The sequence below is a fragment of the Alternaria ventricosa genome, assembly GCF_023758065.1.
Source record: "Alternaria ventricosa strain BMP 2768 chromosome Unknown scaffold_2, whole genome shotgun sequence".
Taxonomy (NCBI): Eukaryota; Fungi; Ascomycota; class Dothideomycetes; order Pleosporales; family Pleosporaceae; genus Alternaria; species Alternaria ventricosa.
The window spans coordinates 957,594-978,459 of record NW_026055682.1 but is presented as its reverse complement, the minus strand read 5'-3'; the positions used below and the strand labels follow the sequence as shown (position 1 = coordinate 978,459).

Sequence of the window (20,866 nt, the reverse complement as noted above, 5' to 3'; positions counted from 1 at the left end):
AGGTTGCTATAAAGCATGAAACCAACGTTGAAGAATGCGCAGTACGGTATAACACAGCCCCGACACAATCAGAGAACACGGCATCTTCATCACAACTACCATCACATCCATCATCAACATGGCTCCAGTGACCGAAGTACCCCGAAGGGTCGAATGGAACGGAAAGCAGGTCCCAGTCTACCCCATGGAGACCATCGACTTCTCTGCCATCCTTTCGCAAGAGCCCGCTGAGCTTGAGAAGCTTCTCGAGTGCTGCAAGAAAGAAGGATTCTTCTACTTGGACCTCAACAATGTCGATGGACGTCGGTTCATCGATGACCACCAGGAGTTGCTGAAGGTCATGCACCGTTTCTTCGAGTCTCCTATTGAGATCAAGAACGAGTATGGACTGATCGCACCTCACCTTGGGTGAGTTACAAAGCACAGCATGCCTCAATGTTCATGCGAGTACTGAAATTTCTCAGATACGAGCCTGTTGGCTCACGCAACGGTTCGCTGGAAGGCAAGCGAGACGGCTACGAGATGGTCAAGATCTCTCGCGATGAGATCCAACGCGAGTCGCCCCACATTCCTCGCAACATCAAGAACAGCTCCGATCTCAAGGTCATCGAGAATGCCATTTCTGGCAATAACATCATGGGCAAGGCCATTCTGGCAGCTTTGTCAACAGCGTTCGGCCTCACGGGTGGTGCGCGTTTCGAGAACTTGCACCGCAACCACCGCCCTTCCACAAGCACATTGTCCATGATGCACTACATCCCTTCGCACCCCGTCAAGGACGGCAACGTCGGCCACCAAAAGCACACCGACATCAGCTCACTGACAGTACTCTTCACCGAGCAGTGGGGTCTCCAGATTCGCCCACCGGGCAGTAAGGAGTTCGGTTTCGTAGAGCCCAAGAAGGGCCAAGCCATCATCAACGTTGGCGACTCTCTTCGCTTCGCCAGCGGCCACACCTTCCAGTCTTGCATCCACCGTGTTGTACCATACGACTACACCGAGCATCGCTACTCGGTTGCATACTTCCTCCGCGCTGAGGACGAGACTATGTTCCAGGACAGCGAAGGTCGATACGTCACCTCGCGCCAGTGGCACGACGAGAAGTTCCTCGCTTTCCTTGCGTCGCCTGCGGATCAGGCGGCTGCTCCCAGCTCTTTGCTCTTGGGTGGTATGCAGGAGGATGAGACTGATGTCTACGGTCTTCCTCAGGCGAAGCCTGTCGCTGTTAACGCAGCGAAGAGCTCTGGCGTTGAAGTGAGTGCTGTCGAGGTCAGCGCTTAGTGGAAGCTCTGGGCGATAAGATGGCTTGCGAAGGGTGTTCTCTGTAGCTTCAAATAAATTGTATATAGCTATCAACACGCTTCGCATAAGAATGCTCAAGAACCCGCTACCCTTGTCTTCCGCCAACCTCAGATCACTTGCGTATGACACTGCCCATCCGACGAGAAGATCATATGTAGCGTTACATCATACCTTGTTTACATAAGAGCGCTACCGCCATAAAGATGAACATACCCTCAATACCCCACAAATTCGAATAAGAACATAAATTGCATCGACTGGGATCGAACTAAAACTAACCTGAATGTTGGCTAAAGCGGTGCATTTGCCGCCACTTGGCACTATATGAACATTCCTCGACCTGGATAACCCTTCGATATCATCACCTCCGAATGATTCATGGTATTAACCACGATGCTGTTCATTTTAGCTTTGTTTTACTCCAGAAGTGTTCTTGCATGCGATAAAGAGCATCACTACCGGCATCATGATCGTCACTTACAACGGCGCGATACGTCCCCCATATTTCCTCCAACATTGACGCCAAACGAAGAGCTTTTGGTCTCGTCTTTCGAGAACACGTCTATAGCGTCTTGGTCAAGTTATTACTGTAACAATCTACTCGCTAACCCTCATTTCGACGGTGACTGCTAATGACCTACCATAGCACACAAGCGAAATCTAGCAGGCGAGAGTGACACGGTTCCAAAATGGACTGCTGAACGATGGGCGGAGCATGGCTTCGAAACAAGACTGGACAGTTACCGTAAGTTATTCAAAGTATCGATTCAGTTACGAAAACTGACTAAAGAGAAAGACGTCTACCTTGACTACCCAGTTCACCGAGCTTTGTCACTTGACTATGGCAACGGTAGCACATATCACGCAACGCTCGAAGAAGAAGTTCTTGAAGAAGACGAAACTACGGGTGATGCTGACAGGGTTCCTGCATTTCATGGGTATTCCGGCTCAGGTAACGCGTCAGCTGAGTACGTCTACGTCGGTATGTATTCTCCGTTTCAGAAGGTATGCAATATCAGGTGCTAAATGTACTAGGCCGAGCTTCTCAAGAAGACTTCAAGCGACTGCTTGACCTAAACATCAAACTTCACGGCAAGATCGCCCTGGCCAAATACGGCGGCCCATTTCGCGGTCTCAAAGTGAAGAACGCGCAGGCTTTCGGTATGATCGGCGCTGTAATCTTCACAGATCCCGGGGACGACAGAACCATGACTGCTAAGAACTTTGCCACGTATCCGGACGGGCCTGCTAGAAACCCAACAAGCATCCAAAGAGGTAGTGTTATGGATTTGAGCACGTACCCTGGAGACCCATCAACGCCGGGATACCCGTCTAAAGAGGGTGTGGAGAGGAAGGAAAAGAAGACTGTGCCTACAATTCCAAGTTTACCGATTTCGTGGATTGAAGCGAAACCGTTGTTGGTCGCGTTGAATGGTCTTGGTTTTGATGCGAAGACTGTTAATCGATCGCACTGGATAGGTGGTATAGACGGTGTTGAGTACAGTTCTGGGCCGTCAAAAGCTGTGCTATCAATGAGCAACATTATGAGGGATGAGATCAATTGGATTCATAATGCTATTGGTATTGTCAACGGTACAATTGAGGACGAGGTTGTTATCGTTGGTAATCATCATGACTCTTGGATGATCGGCGGAGCAGGTAAGTTGGGAACGCAAGTTGGTTTTGGAACAAGACTGACGTCTACAGCTGATCCGCATTCAGGTTCGGCGATTCTCATCGAGTTGGCTAAAGCAATCGGTGCTTTAATGAGGACAGGTTGGAAGCCAAAGCGGACGATCGTGCTATGCAGCTGGGATGCTGAGGAATACGGCCTGGTTGGAAGGTAAGCCACCGAAGTTGGACCAACGATGATCACTCCAGCTAAGAAAGTCACAGCACGGAGTGGGTAGAAGAATACCTACCCTGGCTGAAAGCATCCGCAGTATCCTACCTGAACATCGATGTTGGCATAGCAGGTACCATCCCAGATTTCGGCGCCACTCCCGATCTCCATACCCTCACTACGTCCACAGCACGGAAAGTCATCTGGCCGCATGGCTCAAACCGCACCCTATACGATGAGTGGGAGGAAAAGACCGGCGAGATCGACACTCTGGGTGCACAGAGTGACTATGCAGCTTTCGTTCATGGCGTCGGCATCTCTGCTATCGATATGGGCACCACACGAGCGCCACTTGACCCGATTTATCACACGCATTCGAACTTCGATTCCTACCACTGGATGACCAAGTTTGCGGATCCGGGGTTCGTGATGCACAAGGCGATCGGTCAGTTCTTGACCTTGATGTTGTATCAATTGGTCGATGGAGAGGTTGTACCGCTTGAGCCCGCGAATTATGGGGTCGAGATGCGGGCGTGGCTTGAAGATCTGAAGGGCGTTATCGGGGCTGCAAATGCGACGGCTGCAGTAGAAATTGGAGAGCTTGAGAGTGCAATTGCGACATTTGAGGATTCAGCGCAGCAATTCAATGCTGCTCGTGGATTGGCCGCGAGCTCGAATAGTTCGCTTCTGATCAGACAGCTCAACCACAAGGCGCGCGATTTTGGGCGCGGGTTCGTCAGCCAGGGCGGGCTTCCGGGCAGAGAGTTCTATCGACATCTTGTCTTTGCTCCTGGGGTCGATACTGGTTATGCGCCTGTTACTTATCCTGGAGTGACAGAGGCTGTTGTTGCGGGCGATCTTGTTCTAGCAGGGGACTTTGTCGGGAGGACGGCAAAGGCGATCTTGGCTGCTGCAGCCATTCTCACACCGTAGATGCATGTTAGTTGTAGCATGTCAGACAATGTTGGAGATGAGGTGGCGATAAGCTTACTGCAGTCGGTGCAGCGTCCTTTCGTACGTCATCCTGTGTCTTTCTTCGCTATGGCAGGAGCAGACGGAGCCGTGACGTCACGCGGCTAGACATTCATGCCAACATTAGATCCTGACGACTGTCGTCCAGACCTGCAGATGAGCGGTGCGAGTTGATACAATTCGAGATGCAGACGTCGGTAAGCGTAGCGGGAGGCTGGAGCCCAGAATAGATTCCCACTTCGCGACGCGTCCTCATTGGTCGAGCTGAGCACAGCCACAAAGGCCATGGTGACGAGCACACTTTCCCGCATGTCTCTGACACTTCACTGTCGAGATTATAGGCCCGGGTAATAAAGGATGTATGTATGCACCCAGCCTCGCGTGAGCTGTCGCCTTGCACGATGTTCTCTGAGACAGGCTACACATTGACCGGTGAAAATTTCCAGATACGGCCCCCAATGCCAGGGCGCCTGATGCATTGACAACCATAGCCTTTGACAGTCGCTGACATCCATACATTGCAATGCTGTCCAGTAATGAGCTTATAGCTGATCATGCGAGATGTGGTTGGACAGAGTTCGTGTGGTCTCCAGCTCGACATACTCCACGCTTTGATGTCGCTACAGACGGGTACAAGCCGCTGCCTAGGTAGGGCAAGGCTTCTATCACGACTGTGAATGTGAGTCACAGTACTAAACTTGAATTCTATCGGCGAGGTATACACAATATCGGTCTAACCCCATCAACATCAGTCAGGCCGAATGCAGCAAACTCTCCGATTCAACCCCAGGCAACCACCCGTATCCGTAGATCCCTTTACCACAGCAGGGCTGGCCCCCAAATGGACCCATACATGTGGTACGAATCTGACAGCCATAGGGCTGCGCCGCCAATGTGTCTGCCTTGGACGCCGCGCGACGACTTGAAACTGCTCTTGCCAATGTGAAGGTGGCACAGACGAGGAGGGCAAGGCCAATAGCCAATGACGTGGGTGTACAAACGAGCGCAAACACGTAAATAGTGAGGTGGTACCCGTCGCGACTTCTCTTTCTCTTCACCTCTCACTCCAATTAATACGCGCCGGGAAAACCTTTCCTCTTACAAACGAAACCGATACCACCACTGCTGTCGCAGCGACCCATCATTCACCACCATCCGCACACGGCTCTCTGCACATACGAATCAACAACATGGCGATCGCGAACCCACTTCTCAACTTTGTCGTTCGCGGCTTCCAGGCTCTTTTCGGTATCGTCGTACTCGGAATATCAGTGTCACTCATTCGCGGCCACCACTGGGGTGGTCTCCCCGCTAGTCTAGGCTTCTCAGCCTTTGTCGGTGGCGTCACGATCCTAGGAGCAGCGATTGGAGTCGCAGGACTGTTCTTCAGCTTCTTGGATGGTATGATTGGATTGATAGTCGACGGCGTTGTTGCTGTCATCAACGCGGCAGGTGGTATCGTAAGTGCTAGCCCGAGTTCTGAAGGACCTCTGAGAATTACGCAATTGGATATTTCGGCTGACAAAGATACAGGTTCTCGCTCTCAAGATCTCTGGTGTGGATTGCGATGCCGACACAAGTTTCGAGAACGCCGCCAAGCTCGTTCTCAACGACATCTTTAATGGCGGCTGCATAGCCGATGGCAAATGCTGGTACTTTTACCAGGAAAACGACCCCAACACCATGAAATCTAGGTGCAAGTCGACCCAAGCCGACTGCGTCTTCATGTTCCTCACCGTCATTGTCCTCGCGGTGACTGCCTTGCTGGCTTTCTTGCGCATGAAGAAGGGCTACTAGATTCGGAGAAGCACGATGGTGAGTGTTTCTTAATTGACTCATCTAGTCTCGTTTCGCTAATTCTAACAGCGACCACCAAGCATTGTAGCGATGATCCAACTTAACCACACTTGACGTAGTGTTGCGCATGTCTCTGGAGGATTTCACGACGGTCTCTTTCTCGTATCACGATACCCTACTATAAGCGATTTAATCATCTGTGCATTTTGTCACATGGAGAAGCGTTTCGACGCTCTTCGTAGTTTCTCACTAAGCAAGGTACACTCCTTATGATAGTCGATGCAGTCCAGACACGGCCTATGTGCGACACACGCCGTTCATGAACACGAAGTAATGAAAGACGAAGTTGTGCCCACTCTTGAGCCGTTCCTGTGCGACTGTGCTGTTAAAATTGTTAAAGCCAAGGCGGATGAACGGTGGTACGGTTGCGAAGAGCACCGAGTAGTAAGTCTTGCCGTGCCCTGTGAAGCCGGTATTCTACAGGTCTGCTTCAGGAGAATCTGCCCTTCTTCTGCTTGAGGTCGTCTCTTCTGATTCACCCATATCTCCGACGCTTCAGCCAGCGGACGTCATATCGACTGCGATGCACAGGTCCTCGTTCCTTCCCTTTCTGATTGCACGCGGGCTCCAAGCGACCTTCAGTGCCACCGTATTCGTAATCACTATCTGGTTGATCATTGGCTCAGTCCACGAAAACATGTCTTTTCCGGCCATTCTGGGGTTTTCAGCCGGGGTGAGCTTTTCGAGCTTGATTGCTTCGCTGTTCCTGATGGTAGCGGGCCTGCGGGGGTCCTTACACCCATGGATCAGAAGCACGATCGATGGTGGTTTTCTATCGTTATATATGGCTATCGGAGCTGTAAGTACATTCAGCTACTGCGCAATGCTTCTCTACAGGAGGTTGGTCCATCTTTCTAACGCCCTGGTGATAGATGATAGCGTCTGAAGTAGCAGGTCAGTCTTGTGAAGAGGCTATGGGCTATTGGATGTCCGAAAACGAGGTCATATGCGGAGGATTTGGTAAAAACGGGTATGGTAGCCATAGGTGCTTCTATGACTACTGGGCCGAATTCACTCCCCTGAGGGTTCGCTGCATTCTCTATCAGTGTGACGCTGCGTTCATGTTCTTGAACGTGGTAGTAATAATAGTCACCTGTGCGATGATATACGCAAGAACCGATGAAGGCTGGAGGATCGGCAGATGGAGTATTGAAAAGGTACGCAGTTCATATGAGCCTCTTGGCGCACATAATGCAATACCCTTGGTAGCGATTTCAAATAGGGCACGTTGGTATGGCAGAAAATGAGTGTTGCACACAAAGAAATAGTACGGAGAGCTCTACCCAGAAGGTACGAAATTGTGATGCACGCACCCTTGGTGTGACTGTACAACATTGTCGTCGCAGAACATGTCGCAGGAACCCGCAAGGCTGTGTAGACATCCTGTCAACCTGTTTGTATCATATGCCTGACTTTCCCGCTTGTTCCTTTCTCTCATCCCAAATCCACTGAAGACTAGCAGCATTATCATCAGCGTCATCAGCATCAACCTCCTCCTACTTCGTCCTCGATATCTTTTCACAATGGCCTTCACCAAGACCCTTATACCTTCGTCCATCCTCCGAGGCCTTCAAGCCCTCCTCGCGATCGTAACCCTAGGCTTGAGCGTAACCCTCATCAAAGGTCACGACCCTGGTCACCATAAGGAAGTATCAGGCGTACCGAAACTCCTTTTCCTCGCAGCGTGCATCGGCGGTCTCACTCTTGCCGGAGCCATCACTGGTTTTGTGTTGGCATGCACAGAGTTTCTGCGAGGCTACTTCGAGGTACTCATCGATATTGTAGTCTTATTGGCAAATCTTGTTGGTGGCGTAGTGAGTTTTGCTGCCAAAGGCATCACATCAAAAAATTAAGCTGACGACTGCTAGCTCCTAGCCATCCGGCTTCAAGGCAAAAATTGTGCGGACACTAGTGACTGGAATCGGTATGAAGACGGCTCCGGTAAATACGGGCTTGTGGGTATCGACATTTTGAGTGGCGGCTGCAATGAAAACGGATGCATATACTGGTCCCCAAAAGAAGCATGGCATCTCAATACCCGATGCAAGCAAAGTCAAGCAGACTCGGTCTTCATGATCCTGACGGTCGTGGTGCTATTCGTAGCACTAGCTCTGACTTACCTGCGTATCAAGAGGACGCATTGAAGCGAGGCTGAGCGGGCTGGATGAGAGGTGGTGAGACCTAAGCAAGAAAGAGCAACGAGGACAGGCAAGCAAGGAAAAGCGCATGTAGCCAGAGCAGATTCGCAGAAACGAAAAAGCCCATGTAATGTAACGCAGAGACGAGAAACCCATGTAATGTAATATCGTGTTTCAATTCAATTACTCACTAAACGTGCCCACTACCTCCCAGACTCCTGTTCCCTCATCTGCAGCCGCATCAACGCCTCGCACGTCCGTTCAGCCTTCGGGTATCCGCGTCACCAAACCACACAACTACGCCAACCCATAAAAACACAATGTTCCTGACTTAGACTGGGCATGACTGCAGCGCAAATTAGCTATGTTCTGCCTACGAAATGTCGCTCCAGTATCTTACGCTGCCGCAAGATCCACAGGTCTTGGCATCGCCGCTAATAGTAGAGCCGCACTTTGGGCAGTCGCTGTGGAAGTTGACAAGTTCGATTGTGGACTGCATATTGAATGTTTGTCGTGCCTCTGCTGAGTTTCTTTCGTGTAGAGTGTTGCGATGTAGTCGAGTGATGGAATGCTGATAGATGATAGAAGTTGGAGGGGTAAAGTGGGGTTGATATACAGAGCTTCTGCAGGGCCAGGCAGCTACTTCAAGCCGAGGCGGCTAGTGCACATGCCGTCAGATGACTGGCACGCGGTAAATGCGGTGGACCTCGCGATTGGAGGTAAATGAGACGCGTGGGATGGGTGTTTCGCCATACGGGCGGCAAGGTAGACGGCTCCGTCCGATAGGAAGCAAGTAAGTGGAGTAGGTTAAGAAAGACCGAGGACCTTGAGGCATGATTCGCGTCTCCTTCATTCGATGGGAGGAAAGGCCGAGGAGAAACTCTAGGCAGGCTTCTGATTATTACCTTTAGATCCTACCTAACATGGCAGATGACCTGTCCGTTGATAACAGCGAACCAGCCTTCTTCCTTCTTCTCCATCTCTCTCCATGTCGCTGCGATCTCTTCTAGATCTTGCTCCGTCGCATATCCACTGTCCAGAGCCCGCTGTTTGTAGTCGCTTTGCACCGTTCTATCGGCCCAGAGTCCGCACCACCATTCTCTCTCATCTGGTGTGCTGAATGTCCAGGCGGCTACGCTAGCCTCGATATCGCTCCTTGGAAAGCCCGCTTGCAACGCTATCGCATGCACGTATCTGCCCATGTTCGGATGTGCCTTGAGTCCAAACGCGATCTTGATGTATAGTTCCTTCCACTTTTGCATTCCTGGGTGCTCGGGGTACCAGTCCATTGCGCTGTAGTTGCACTCTCGGACTGCGACGATGCCGCCTGGCTTCGTCAAGCGCTTCATCTCTTTCATGGCACCTAGCGGATCTTGTAGATGCTGCAGCACTTGATGCGCATGTACAATATCGAAGCCTGCCTCCTCTATGCCATCGAGCTTGTTCCACTCATGTATATCTCCAGCCTCGAACCGTATATTTGTAATGCCCTTTTCCTCCGCGTGTTTTCGCGCCTTCTCGATGACTTCGGCGGAGGGATCGATGGCATAGACGAAGCCTTGTGGGACGCGCGCAGCAAGGTCAACGCTGATGGTTCCTGGACCGCAGCCCACGTCGAGGATCTTGAGCGAAGGGTTGTTGAGGTAAGGAAGGAGGTGAGGACACGAGTTCTCGACAGTGCGCCAGCTGTGGGAGCGGAGGACGGACGCGTGATGGCCGTGAAGGTATGGTCCGGACATTGTTGCTAATTGAGGTAATCGTGATAATCGTGTCCAAGCTGTAGTAAGTAGTCAATTGAGGGTATGATGAGCAGCTCTAGCAACGGAGAATAAGAGTCTTGTTATACGAACAGTCGTTCCTGCAGCCTGGGTTAGTCGCGGAGTTAGTTGGACATATCGCGCGTATGGTCGGAAATAACGTGTATAAGTATTTTATACTCCGAAGTCGGTACTAGGACACTCTGTCTTTACTTCGAAGTGTTCGAGAGCCAGGATGAGGTGACAATGGAAGGGATGGTTGACAGGCCACACCAGGGCATCTCCAAGTCCGAGCATCGGCCATCTCGGTACCATCGCTTAGTCACCCATCCGATCAGCCACCTCCATACCTCCACCATCTACTCCAACATCTCAAAGGCCAAGTCGCGCATTGCCAGAATGCGTACAAGGCACATCACGTACCCAGCATGAGTACCACAGTCCAATCTGACCCTACCCAACCCTGCCGACCACCCCAGCCACCTGAGCACCCACCAAAACACCAACCACCCTAGTCCCAAAACAGACAATGGTAAACCCTCCCAAAACCTCACAACCAAGATATTACCCACACATTACACACGCGCGCGCATGCTGCCGTGCCCCAAAACCTCATCCTCGGGTCAACTCGGTCCCACTGCTTGCTCACTCTCATCCTGAATATACCGCATCGAGTAGGTCTTCGCACAAACCGTGGATTGCGGGAAACGTGCATTGTCCGTTTTGGATGTGGTCGGCATGTATGTTTCGGGTAGCGCTGCATGTGGGCATGCAGGGAGTGGTGAGTTTGTGGTTGGGCATGCAGGTTTGAGTGGTGCGGGATGGATGAATGGATGGATGGCTGATGGGGCGAGGCGACGGATGGGGTAATGGGGAGCGAGAGGACAGGGGGTGGCTGAGGGTATGTAGGGACTGGGATATATATTGGAGAGTGGTAGGCTAATTGGTTTGTGCAGTTGTATCTTGGTTTCTGCGGCTGAGGTTGTGAGATGAGGCAATTGTACAGAATGGTAATGCGTATGCTAAGCTAATCGCAAGAAGAACGATGATAGTATAAAGCGGGAAACGTATTTTTCGTACCAAAAGAGGTGAGGGTGGTAGTACAAGCCCAAGCGAACCACAAGGAGAACAAAGAAAGACCCAAGCAATGCCGCACTACCCATCAAACCAGCAGAACACCAACTCGCGAAATATGCGACTACCTCCTCGAAAATCTACCATCAAATGAATCAGCCTCGCGATCATACCCAGACAGACTCTTTCGTCTCCGTCCGCCCTCCGCTAAACTAGCGCTCCTCCGACTCCCCTTACTTCTCACCGAAGTAGAATATCCAATCCCGCTGTCCCTACGACTACCCGGCTGTTCGATAACCTCCACAATATCCTCTTCGTGCTTGAGCTGCCTGGTATCGTGATCATCCGAGAGATGTTTGATAAGAGCCTTGACATCTCCGCAAATAGTATCCGAGTCCGCGTACTTGGAGCAAATGACACAGCAGTATTGGCCGTCAGGTCCGTCACGATGACACTTGACGACGAAGCGGTTCTGGACCTGGAAAGTTCGTTCTGTGTCGTCGGCCCATTTGGAGATTTCCCATGCTTTCCCTGGTGAGAGGTGGAGTTCGCCTTTGCAGTGTGGACAGTAGGGGTCCCGGTCTGATAGTATGCTGTTGGCAAGTTGTTGGGTTGGGTTCCGTTGGAGATCGTATGCGTATGCACAGTATAGGTTGTTGGAACTTGAGATCATGGTGGGCCCGGTTACGGAGGTGGCGTCAGTGACGGATTGTTCTGGCTCGACGTTGTCTCGCCATGCTAGCACTGTTGTGTTGACAGGGCTGCTACTTCGTACGTGTGAACTCCGCGATCGTGGTTCCGGGTACTTCATGAGAGCCGTGGATGCTGAACTCATACTAGCGCCAGATTGAGGCAGTGTTAGTGCGCGAGATGGTGCATGTGATTGCACGTGCGAAGGCATATGTGAAGGTGCCTGGGACATGACGTGGGATGGCGCGTAAGACGGTGCGTGGGATCCTATCAAAGACTTCGCACGAGATCGCGTACGGGATGTCACATGTGACGGTACATGCGATGGCGCATGGGAGGTATGATGGGATGAGACGTGTGATGGCGCATGAGAAGCATGGTGGGATGGCGCATGCGAAGGCGGGCGCGATGTATGATGTGACGATAAATGTGAAGGCGCATGCGATGTATGAAGGGTCATTGCTTGTGATGGCGCATGAGACGGGCTCGAACGTGCCGTGAACGAGTGCATCGACCTCGGTGTAAGTGGCCTCTCATCTTGTTGACGTTCCTGCAACGCAGCCAATATCTCGACCGACGTTGCAGCTGCTACTCTGGATGCCGCGTTGATATTGGCTAGCTGATGCGCGATGGTGTCGCCGGAGGTGGGTCCGTACAGGAAGGTGGTGACCAGCACGCTTTGGAGGGTAATGATCTGTGACTGGAGGGCTGTATGCGCGGTTACTGGTAGTGTGTTGTTAGCTGATGGGGTCGCATGGGGTTCAGAAGAGGAAGAGCGCGCATACCATCGCCCATGGCAAACTCGGCCCCCAGAGTTTCACATCCAATATCCATCTGCCTCATGACCACAGCTTTGTCCGTCACGATAGCCTCATCACTACCCAATCGGTCATCCTTCACGTACTCGATCCGCCTCGAAGCAGGGTATCCTTTGCTGCGCAGATTTTGTTCATAGTCTCTTTGCTCTTTCGCCGTGAGCGTTCCGTAAAGATCCCTCGTGGCATCAAAGACATCCAAGAGTGTGTTCACGAGCGACTGCACGACATTCGCCGGATCTTCGGAAGGGTTCTGGAGTCGGTCGTCAGTACGCCCATTCATCAAACAACATGCCTTGCTTGCATATATACGGGCCGAATAGGAGGTATGCTTACTATGATAGCGACGCTCATGATCACACTTCGCTGTTTTTACTTGTTGTCGTTTCCGTTCCTGCTTCCTGCCGCACCGTACTTCCCTGATATGTATAAGACAGAAACAAACCTGACTCGCAATCAAAAGGGGAGCTGAGACAGGCGGATCTAAAGTAGCTTAAAACTAAGAGTTGAGGCCCTAAGAAGTCACGTTCTAGGCACCACCGCAAAGGGGTCCTCAGTTACCTATACAAAACGTCCCACGCTCTCCAACCCACAGACCCCTTTGAATAAGCTCCGCAACGGATTGCTTCCCCACTCAAGCCCTACTTTGTTATGAATCGCCTCATGCTTGATGATGGCTTGGACAGCTGGCAGGGCGCCATTGGTGCTGAGCGCACTTTTGATTGGAACATCCACCGCTACGGGCCGCGCCAGGAACGCGTCCGCATGAAGCTTGACGTCATTCTCCAAACGTAGCGCCACGCCGATGGGAATTGTGGGTGTGACTTGAGTGCCAGTGCGCGGGGTGGATGCGTCGTATTACTTCTCTGGGTCGCGGTGGAGGTGATAAGACCCAAATGCGGGTATAACGCCTTGTGTCATACTCAAACGGGTCCATTGTACGGGTGGGTTCTGCCCACGGTCTCGACGTTTCTGAGTTTTCCCGACATGCAACATGATATAGAGTGGGAGCGGTCTGGGGAGTCGCAAACTATTGAAGTGACTGTATCGTGCATGTCGCTCGGGAGCTGGCATTGGGACGCGCTGGTTGCGCTTGGGGAATGCGGTGTCGGAACACGTCATCGGGCGCGAGCAAAAGCGCAAAACGCGACCTAGCTATGTACGCGCCTCCCGCGACGATGCTTCTCGGGTATGGATGAGAACGGTCCTTTTTGGATCGAGGCTCTGTTTTGGGCGCCATCGTGTGATCGGGTGCGAGAGTAACAGTGACACTAGGGGTAGGGATCGTGGCAGGCTCTCGATCATCGCCGTGGTTAGCGTGGCACTAGCGCTTGATGGTCGTGCTGCCGGCCTCACAACATCGGGGTCAGACACCGGAAGCTATAATGTCCATACGAATTAACATGCAAATGAATACAGTATTAAGTTTGTGACCGGAAGATCTAGTTTGCACATAACGGTAACCCGCGGGTCGGGACTGTCAAAGATTCACCTAGTACGAATACAGTCAGCTAATACCTCAGGGAGAACAGCCAAGGAGTGTGACTAAGCTATCATATTCACACGACCGGCATGTAAGCCTCGAATATCCGTCTGTTGAGTCCTAAGACACTGTCGTGTAAAGGACGCACTACTGCGATACATAGTCATGCTTGCCCAGCACGAGCGGTGAGTCTAGGACAGCCAGATCCCAACACCATCAAAGACACCGAGAAGGTACCACATGCCTCTTCTACCACCTCCAAAAATGCCAGGGACGGTATAGATGTGCGTCTAGTTGCATCATCTAGCTCTTCCGAAGACGAGCAGAGAGAGATTGTTGCCATCCCAGTGACGCTCTCGGAGGCCTCCGACTCCCATAACCTTGCTTCACTCTGCAGATTCCTCCGGCTCAATACTCCTACTCTTGCTATCTTCGAGGCTCTTCTCTTTGATAAACCACGCAAAGATGGCGCTCCCTGCAACAAGCACAATGCCTACACACAATGCGGCCCTAGTAGCTCTTCCGTAACACTCCCGGACGATGCTCTTGAGTGCCGGATCCAGACCCCTGTAGTAAGCCAATCCAGCCCTGACACGCTCCGCAATCTCAGCCGCATCGTCACCCTGCAGCCTTTCCTGGAGAGATTTGCGGAGTGTCTGGTTAAACGCCGTAGCGCACATGGAAACACCGAAGACAGACCCGAGAGAGCGGAATAGGTAGGAACAGGCGGTGGCAACGGCTTGGTCGGTGTGTGAGGCATTCGCGATGAGGCCGATGAGTGTCGTCGTTACTCCTGTGCCGTTGCTAAAAGAGCATACGCATGTAGCCACCACCATCACGGGTAAGCTCTCGGTTAATAGGCCAGCGAATAGGAGGATGAATGAGAGCCCGATTGTGAGGTTCGTATACGCCATGACGGTGACCCAATAGTACTTCGCTGTACGCCTCATGTAAAAGCCGCTGAAAAGCGAGCCGCTAACACCGAAGATGATGGAAGGGACAAGGAACAGTCCGGCTTTGGAAGCGCTGTAGTCGCCCATGACCTGCCAGTAGAGCGGTATGAAGAATAAGGCAGCCAACCATCCCCCGAAAGAGAAGAAGTTGCAAAGATAGCATGCGAAGAGCGTCTTATTGAGGATGATCCGGCCGGGGGCGAAAGGATGGCTTGCGACATACTTCTCGACTAAGACGAAGACGACGAATAGCGGCGTAGAAGCAAGACCGACGATGGTAACCGGGTTGTTCCAGGACACGTTGGAGCCACGATCAAGACCGACAAGTAAACCGAAGACGGCAAAGATCAGGATGACGGCGCCCAGAAAGTCTATTCTCTTGATCTTCTCCTTCCAGTGCGAGTGGTCTTGCTCTGGGAGATCAAGCACCAATGACACAGCAATGAAGGCAGCAGCGCACATTGGACCTTGCGCCAGGAATGCCTAAACGTAGGTGTATGAAGTCAGTACATGTCTCACATGCAGTTCGTACAGCGATATTTCTTACCCATCGCCATCCAATGCTATCCGCGAGTAACCCGCCGAGGGGCGCCCCAGCCGAAGCACCGAAAGCGTAGACCAAGTTAACATAACCCCTAAACGTGCGCATAATCATCAGTCTCCATCTCACAAACACTTCATACCTCGCCACTTACTGCCACTGCCCCCTCTCTCTCAACCCCACAATATCACTCAGCAAAATACTCGTGCACACACTCATCCCACCACCCCCTATCCCCGCAAAGGCCCTCGCAGCAACCAACTAAAAAGGTAAGGATACAAAGTCAGTGTATGTATCACATCCAGTTCGTACGGCCACAGCTTACCTCACCGATGGTCCTCGCGAGTCCACAACCTACACTTCCGATTCCAAAGATGAGATACGCAGACAATAGACATTGTTTGCGGCCAAAGATATCAGAGAGCTTGCCATAGAGAGGCTGGAACGCAGATAACGTGAGGAAATACCCCGTCGCGATCCATGATGTAGAGGATAGGGCGTGTAGATCCGTGCCGATGGTGCCGTAGGTGGTTATGACGAGGGTTTGGTCTGCGGAGGATAGGAAGACCTGTTAATCCACTCATTAGTATGAAGAACTTTTGGACGGGGACATGCAGGTATGAAGATAGGACAGGAGGCATACTTACACCAATAGCAATAGCAGGAAATATATACTTCATCCTCTTCCTGACTTCAGGCAAGCCCTGGTGTTTGAACGCGTCGCCATGGCTGACTTGGCGCTCGATGTCTCCTCCATCTTCTGCGTGTAGCCCTTCTGGCGCGATACCAGTTTCTACGACGGTTGTAGGCGCGTCGTTCGTGGGGTTTGGCAGGAGTGGGGTGGTTTCATGCGCAGGGACATGCTCGTCGCGTGGAGGGTTCGGCGTCATCGCGGCGGGGTCAGGGTCGGGATGGCTTGCAACGTCGAGACGCTGGATACTGCTCAAGACATGGAGGAGTGTGAAAGCGAGCTTTAGCTATATGTCTTTGACGCGCAAGTATGACTCTTCAAAGTTGTCATAGCGATGATCGGTAAGCTTCACGCGTTGTTGCTGGGACAAGTTCTTGAGTCCGCGTTATGTCCGTAGGGCGTAGTGGGGCGGGCTGGATGAGATAGGCAGGTCGTTGGATGGATCACGGGAAGTCGCGATGACACGAACGCGTTCACAGATAAAGGAGATGCAGCTGCAGAAACCGTGAGGTCGCTAATGTACACGTAGACTACAGTAACTATAATATTTCCGCAGACCGGTCCATGCATGGGAAAGGCAACAAGGTACAAAATGCACACTTCATAACAGACGATTATCATTAATCGCAGCGCGTTTATAGTATTACCCGAACGCATCAAGCGGTTTGGTATCTCCTCAGCTGTGGTGAAGTTAGCGAATGTTCTTATGTTCACATGAAGGGAGCAACTTACATCCAGACTCAAGTATTTGCTCGTCATCTTGCCCTGGTCCCGCATGACGCCCACCAGCGTCTCACTCTCTTGGAAGAAACCTGCCTTCAAAGAGATAACGATGAATTGCATACCGGGGCTAGCATGCTCGCGCACGTACTTGGCCACTCTGCTAACGTTGACGTTGTCCAGTGCTGCATCGACTTCATCGAGAACGAAGAACGGCGAGGGCTGGTAGCTGTGAATGGCGAACAGCAGAGCAAGCGCGGCAATTGTCTTCTCACCACCAGAAAGATGCTCCATGTCGCGGAAACGCTTGAGCGGCGGCATGGCGTGGTATTTGAGACCTGCGAGGTACGGCTCCGAGCTGTCTTCCATATCGAGATACGCCTGTCCTCCAAGCGGGAACTGTGGCGACTTGGTCAGGTCCTTGTAAGTACCACCAATGTTCTCGGATATATGGTTGAAAGCCTTCATGAAGAGATCGTAGCGCTTGGTCTTCACTTCCTCGAAAGCTTTCTTCGCTGCTGCTGCGCGCTTGCGCGTCTCTGCGAATGCTTCGTCGACGGCTTTGAGACGCGCTTCTGTTGCAACGAGACGTTCAGCAGCGCGCATGTTGGGTGTAGCCTTGTTGATGTCGGTTTCGAGGTTCGTAATCACATCATTCAACTTGGCTTCAGCGGCCTTGAGCAGATTGCTAGCTTGCGATTGCACGCGCTCATCTGGGTCGTCCTCCTGCGCGGTGTTAGTACATTTCATGAGAAACACTTCAAACCTGGAACTTACACTCTCAAGTATTTCAACAACCTCCGTCTTCAACTCATCGTCGAGCTGGTCAAAGTCGACCTCGATGCCATAGTCATCCACCTCCGCGGCCTGTATCTGGGTCGAATCAGGGTCCTCGTCAACGTCCATAGCGTCTTCATCTGCGTCTGGCCGCGGCATATCAGTCATCGGTAAGGACGCCAGTGGTTTAGAGTCTTCCGTGAGTGGAATCTTAATCTCGTTGACACGGCACTCCTTGAGCACATTGTAGCGGTTCGTCGCGCTCGACTTGATCTTTGCATCCTCCTGGTCGACCTCCTTCAGCACATTCTTGACCTTTTCATTGCGCTGATCTAGAGTGCGTCGTGCCTCCTTGACAGCTGCAACGCGTTCAGCCAGTTTCTCCTCCAACCGCTGTCGGTGATCCTGCAGCGTTTCCAGCTCAGCCTGAAGTACGTCACGGGCGCTTTGCAGCTCTTCCCGCTTGGCTTCGAGCTCGGTGATGTCAGCAGTCTTGCGCTTAATCTCCTCCTCGGCTTGCTTCAGGCGTTCCTCTACACCTCGGGCCGATGAGTCGACCTGCTTCATCAGATATTGAAGTCTGCTACGCTGTTTGCTGAACTCCAGACGCTTTTCAGCTGCTTCCTGCTGCACAGTACCCTGTTGAGCTTCGTAGTCGCGAATGGACTCATAGCCGAGCCGTTGGCAGAACGCGGCGAAGACCTGGTCATTGACCTGATTCACCGTGTCTTGGTAGGTTTGGAGTTCTTCTTCCCGGTCCTGCAGCCGTTGTGCCTGCTTCTCGTAGTTGGGTCGAACACCCTTCAACTCGCTCTTGTGATGTGCTAGCTCCTTCTTAACGCTCTCAATGTTGCGACCAAGCGCTTTGGCTTCTTCCTTGGCTCGGAAAATTTGCTCCTGTAGATCGAGCAACTCGACTTCGAGAGCCTGTTCCTGGGTGTACTGGCGGTCTTGTTTAGGGAGCGCACGGAGCTCTTCTTCATACCTGTTCTTCTTGTCTACAAGCGTCTGGTAGGACCGCTCGTCCCATTGTTGCTCGCTTGAATCGTCGTCGCGGTCAAGCTCACCACCCGTCTGTGTACCGCCTTTGCCGATTACACGACCATCCAGGGTGACTGCCTTGACTTCGATGCGCCTTGTATATCTGAGCTCTTTCGCAAGCTTCTCCGTGTTACAGATCATGGTGTTGCCACATGCCGCAGTCATAGCGCGCTCGTGTTTGGGCTCATAGTTGATACAGTCGATAGCAAGTCGCATGCCCTCGTGCATACCCTTCAGTTGGGGATCTACCGCCTGAATCTGAATTGAGTCTAGCGGATTGAAAGACATGACACCGATGCGTTCTGCCTTGAGATATTCGATGCATGACTTGGCGGTGGTTTCGGTGTCGACAATGACAGTATCCATCTGGTGTCCGAGTACGCGACCGATAGCCTTACGGTATTTCTGCATCTTGGGAGTGATGAGATCCTTGTATCGGCCGTGCACTTTCTCAGATCCAAAGCGGGTCTTCAAGCGATCAATGGTTCTGCGGGCCTCCTGTTGCTTCCTTGACTCCCGACGGCTGCCTTCGACGATGCTGAGTTGCTTCAAGACTTCTTGCAGTAACTGGTTCTTCTCGTAGTATTGCATCTCGATCTGCTTTCGGTCGGCTCGGAGTCTGTCGAGCTCCTGCTGTTTGGCGACTCTTGCGCTTTCCAGATCCTTGACTTGCGTCTTGGAAGCCTTCTGGCGCTCCTCGAGCTGGCTGATGTCGGCATTCAGCCTCTCGACAGCCTTTTCGTGGTTGTCGACGCTCTGCTGGAGGTTCTTGACATGGTCGCGGTCGGTCTCAACCTCGCGCTTGAGCTTGTCTATCTGCATTTGGTCTCCGTGGGTGCGCTTTGTAACGTCGCTACGTAGTCGGCCGTATTCTTGAAGGTCCTGCTCGGAAAGCTCGCGGCCCTGGTTCTGGGCAGCCGCCTTGAAGTCATCCTCCCACTTCTTCTCGGCCTTTTGGACCAGATCGAGGTCCTTCTGGCACTTCTCGACAGCCTTCTTCTCAGCGTCGCGCTTCTTGCGGAGCTCCTCGAGTCTGCTCTCGTATTTCCGACGGGTGTCGTTGGAAAGGCGGATCTTCTCTTCGATAGGAGCGAGCTCGTTGGAGGCGTCCTCGATCTCCTTCTCCTTGGCCTTGGTATTCCGGTCAGTCTTGGTCAGATCTCGCCTGATCTTGGCCTCGGCCTGCCTCTCCGCCTCGTGGCGCTGGTGGTATTTCTCGACGCTGCGCTTGTGTTCCTTAAGCTCTTCCTGGTGGCTGGCGATCTTGTTCCGCGCCTTCTCCATAATCTGCTGGTCTAGGTAGAGCTTCCACAGGTTCTTTGTGACAACAGCTTCGTCGCGCTCGGCGAGCTTCTTCTCGTATTCGTCGGCCTCGGCCTTTTGCTCCTGATATGTCTTGAGCTCTCCGTTGATGCCGCGACGCTCGTGCAGATGTTTCGCGTTGTCTTCGGTGGCGTTCTCGGACTCTTCCTTGAGGCGGTCGTATTCGGCCTTTTGTTCCAGACTGCCAGAGATGCGCTCGACCTGTAGTGTCAGCTGTTCGGGCGCGGTCGTCGCAAGTTTCTCCACGTCTCCCTGGAAGACGAGGAAATTCCTCGCCTTGACCAAGATGCTGTGCTCCTCCAGCGCCTCGCCGTACTGCTTCTGGGTGACGATGCGGTTGTTGATTCGGTACTCGCTGGAGCCGGAGCTGGTGATGGCGCGCTGCCACTCGTGTGTCTGCTCGGCATCGTCCTCGAAGACGGCCTTGACCCAGGCGTTCTGGGGATCGTTGCGCTGCGAGCTGGTTTGCGAGTCGCCGTTGTCCTGTGTGTCGCCATTGGACTGGCCGTTCGCGTCGCCATTCGCATCGCCGTCGGCTTCGGTGACGGTGCCATCGGCGTTGATTCTCGCTTCCTGGATGATCCTGCCGCGGTAGACCATGTCCTTCAACTTCTCGGAGCGCAGATGGGACGACCGGACTCCCAGGACGAAGGAGATGGCGTCCATGCTGTTCGACTTGCCCGAGCCATTGGGGCCGATGATGGAGGTGAAGTACGAGTCGCCAAAGAGGAGCGTATGGCGTCCGCGGTACGACTTGAAGTCTGCGCATGTTTAGTCTGTGGTTGCAAGCAATTGCGCGTCGGGGGTGCCTACTGTAGATCTCGAGCCGCACGAGTTTTCCCATGATGGCGGTGGGGTTGCGCGACACCTAAAATGGCGATTGCGCTGT

The 20,866-nt window shown here is 52.6% G+C and overlaps 5 protein-coding genes across 5 annotated transcripts; 3 read left to right on the top strand and 2 right to left on the bottom strand.

Annotated features, from left to right (window-relative positions):
• Positions 1 to 118: 118 nt before the first annotated feature.
• J4E93_001325 (uncharacterized protein) lies at positions 119 to 1,281 on the top strand (the record flags this gene model as incomplete). The annotated part of the gene is made up of 2 exons (XM_049339277.1): positions 119 to 408; positions 465 to 1,281. 2 exons carry the CDS (start codon positions 119 to 121, stop codon positions 1,279 to 1,281), a joined length of 1,107 nt encoding a protein of 368 aa, XP_049203234.1.
• A 736-nt stretch (positions 1,282 to 2,017) lies between these two features.
• J4E93_001324 (uncharacterized protein) lies at positions 2,018 to 4,078 on the top strand (the record flags this gene model as incomplete). The annotated part of the gene is made up of 5 exons (XM_049339276.1): positions 2,018 to 2,047; positions 2,095 to 2,284; positions 2,338 to 2,961; positions 3,010 to 3,145; positions 3,199 to 4,078. 5 exons carry the CDS (start codon positions 2,018 to 2,020, stop codon positions 4,076 to 4,078), a joined length of 1,860 nt encoding a protein of 619 aa, XP_049203233.1.
• Positions 4,079 to 5,307: 1,229 nt separating this feature from the next.
• On the top strand, positions 5,308 to 5,914 carry J4E93_001323 (uncharacterized protein; the record flags this gene model as incomplete). Its single annotated transcript, XM_049339275.1, has 2 exons — positions 5,308 to 5,577; positions 5,651 to 5,914. 2 exons carry the CDS (start codon positions 5,308 to 5,310, stop codon positions 5,912 to 5,914), a joined length of 534 nt encoding a protein of 177 aa, XP_049203232.1.
• A 3,112-nt stretch (positions 5,915 to 9,026) lies between these two features.
• Positions 9,027 to 9,851, bottom strand: J4E93_001322 (uncharacterized protein; the record flags this gene model as incomplete). The annotated part of the gene is made up of 1 exon (XM_049339274.1): positions 9,027 to 9,851. The coding sequence occupies one exon, from the start codon at positions 9,849 to 9,851 to the stop codon at positions 9,027 to 9,029; it is 825 nt and encodes a 274-aa protein (XP_049203231.1).
• A 4,466-nt stretch (positions 9,852 to 14,317) lies between these two features.
• J4E93_001321 (uncharacterized protein) lies at positions 14,318 to 20,821 on the bottom strand (the record flags this gene model as incomplete). Its single annotated transcript, XM_049339273.1, has 8 exons — positions 14,318 to 15,367; positions 15,432 to 15,519; positions 15,580 to 15,686; positions 15,751 to 15,993; positions 16,073 to 16,402; positions 16,849 to 17,562; positions 17,614 to 20,738; positions 20,791 to 20,821. The coding sequence occupies 8 exons, from the start codon at positions 20,819 to 20,821 to the stop codon at positions 14,318 to 14,320; spliced, it is 5,688 nt and encodes a 1,895-aa protein (XP_049203230.1).
• Positions 20,822 to 20,866: the final 45 nt, after the last annotated feature.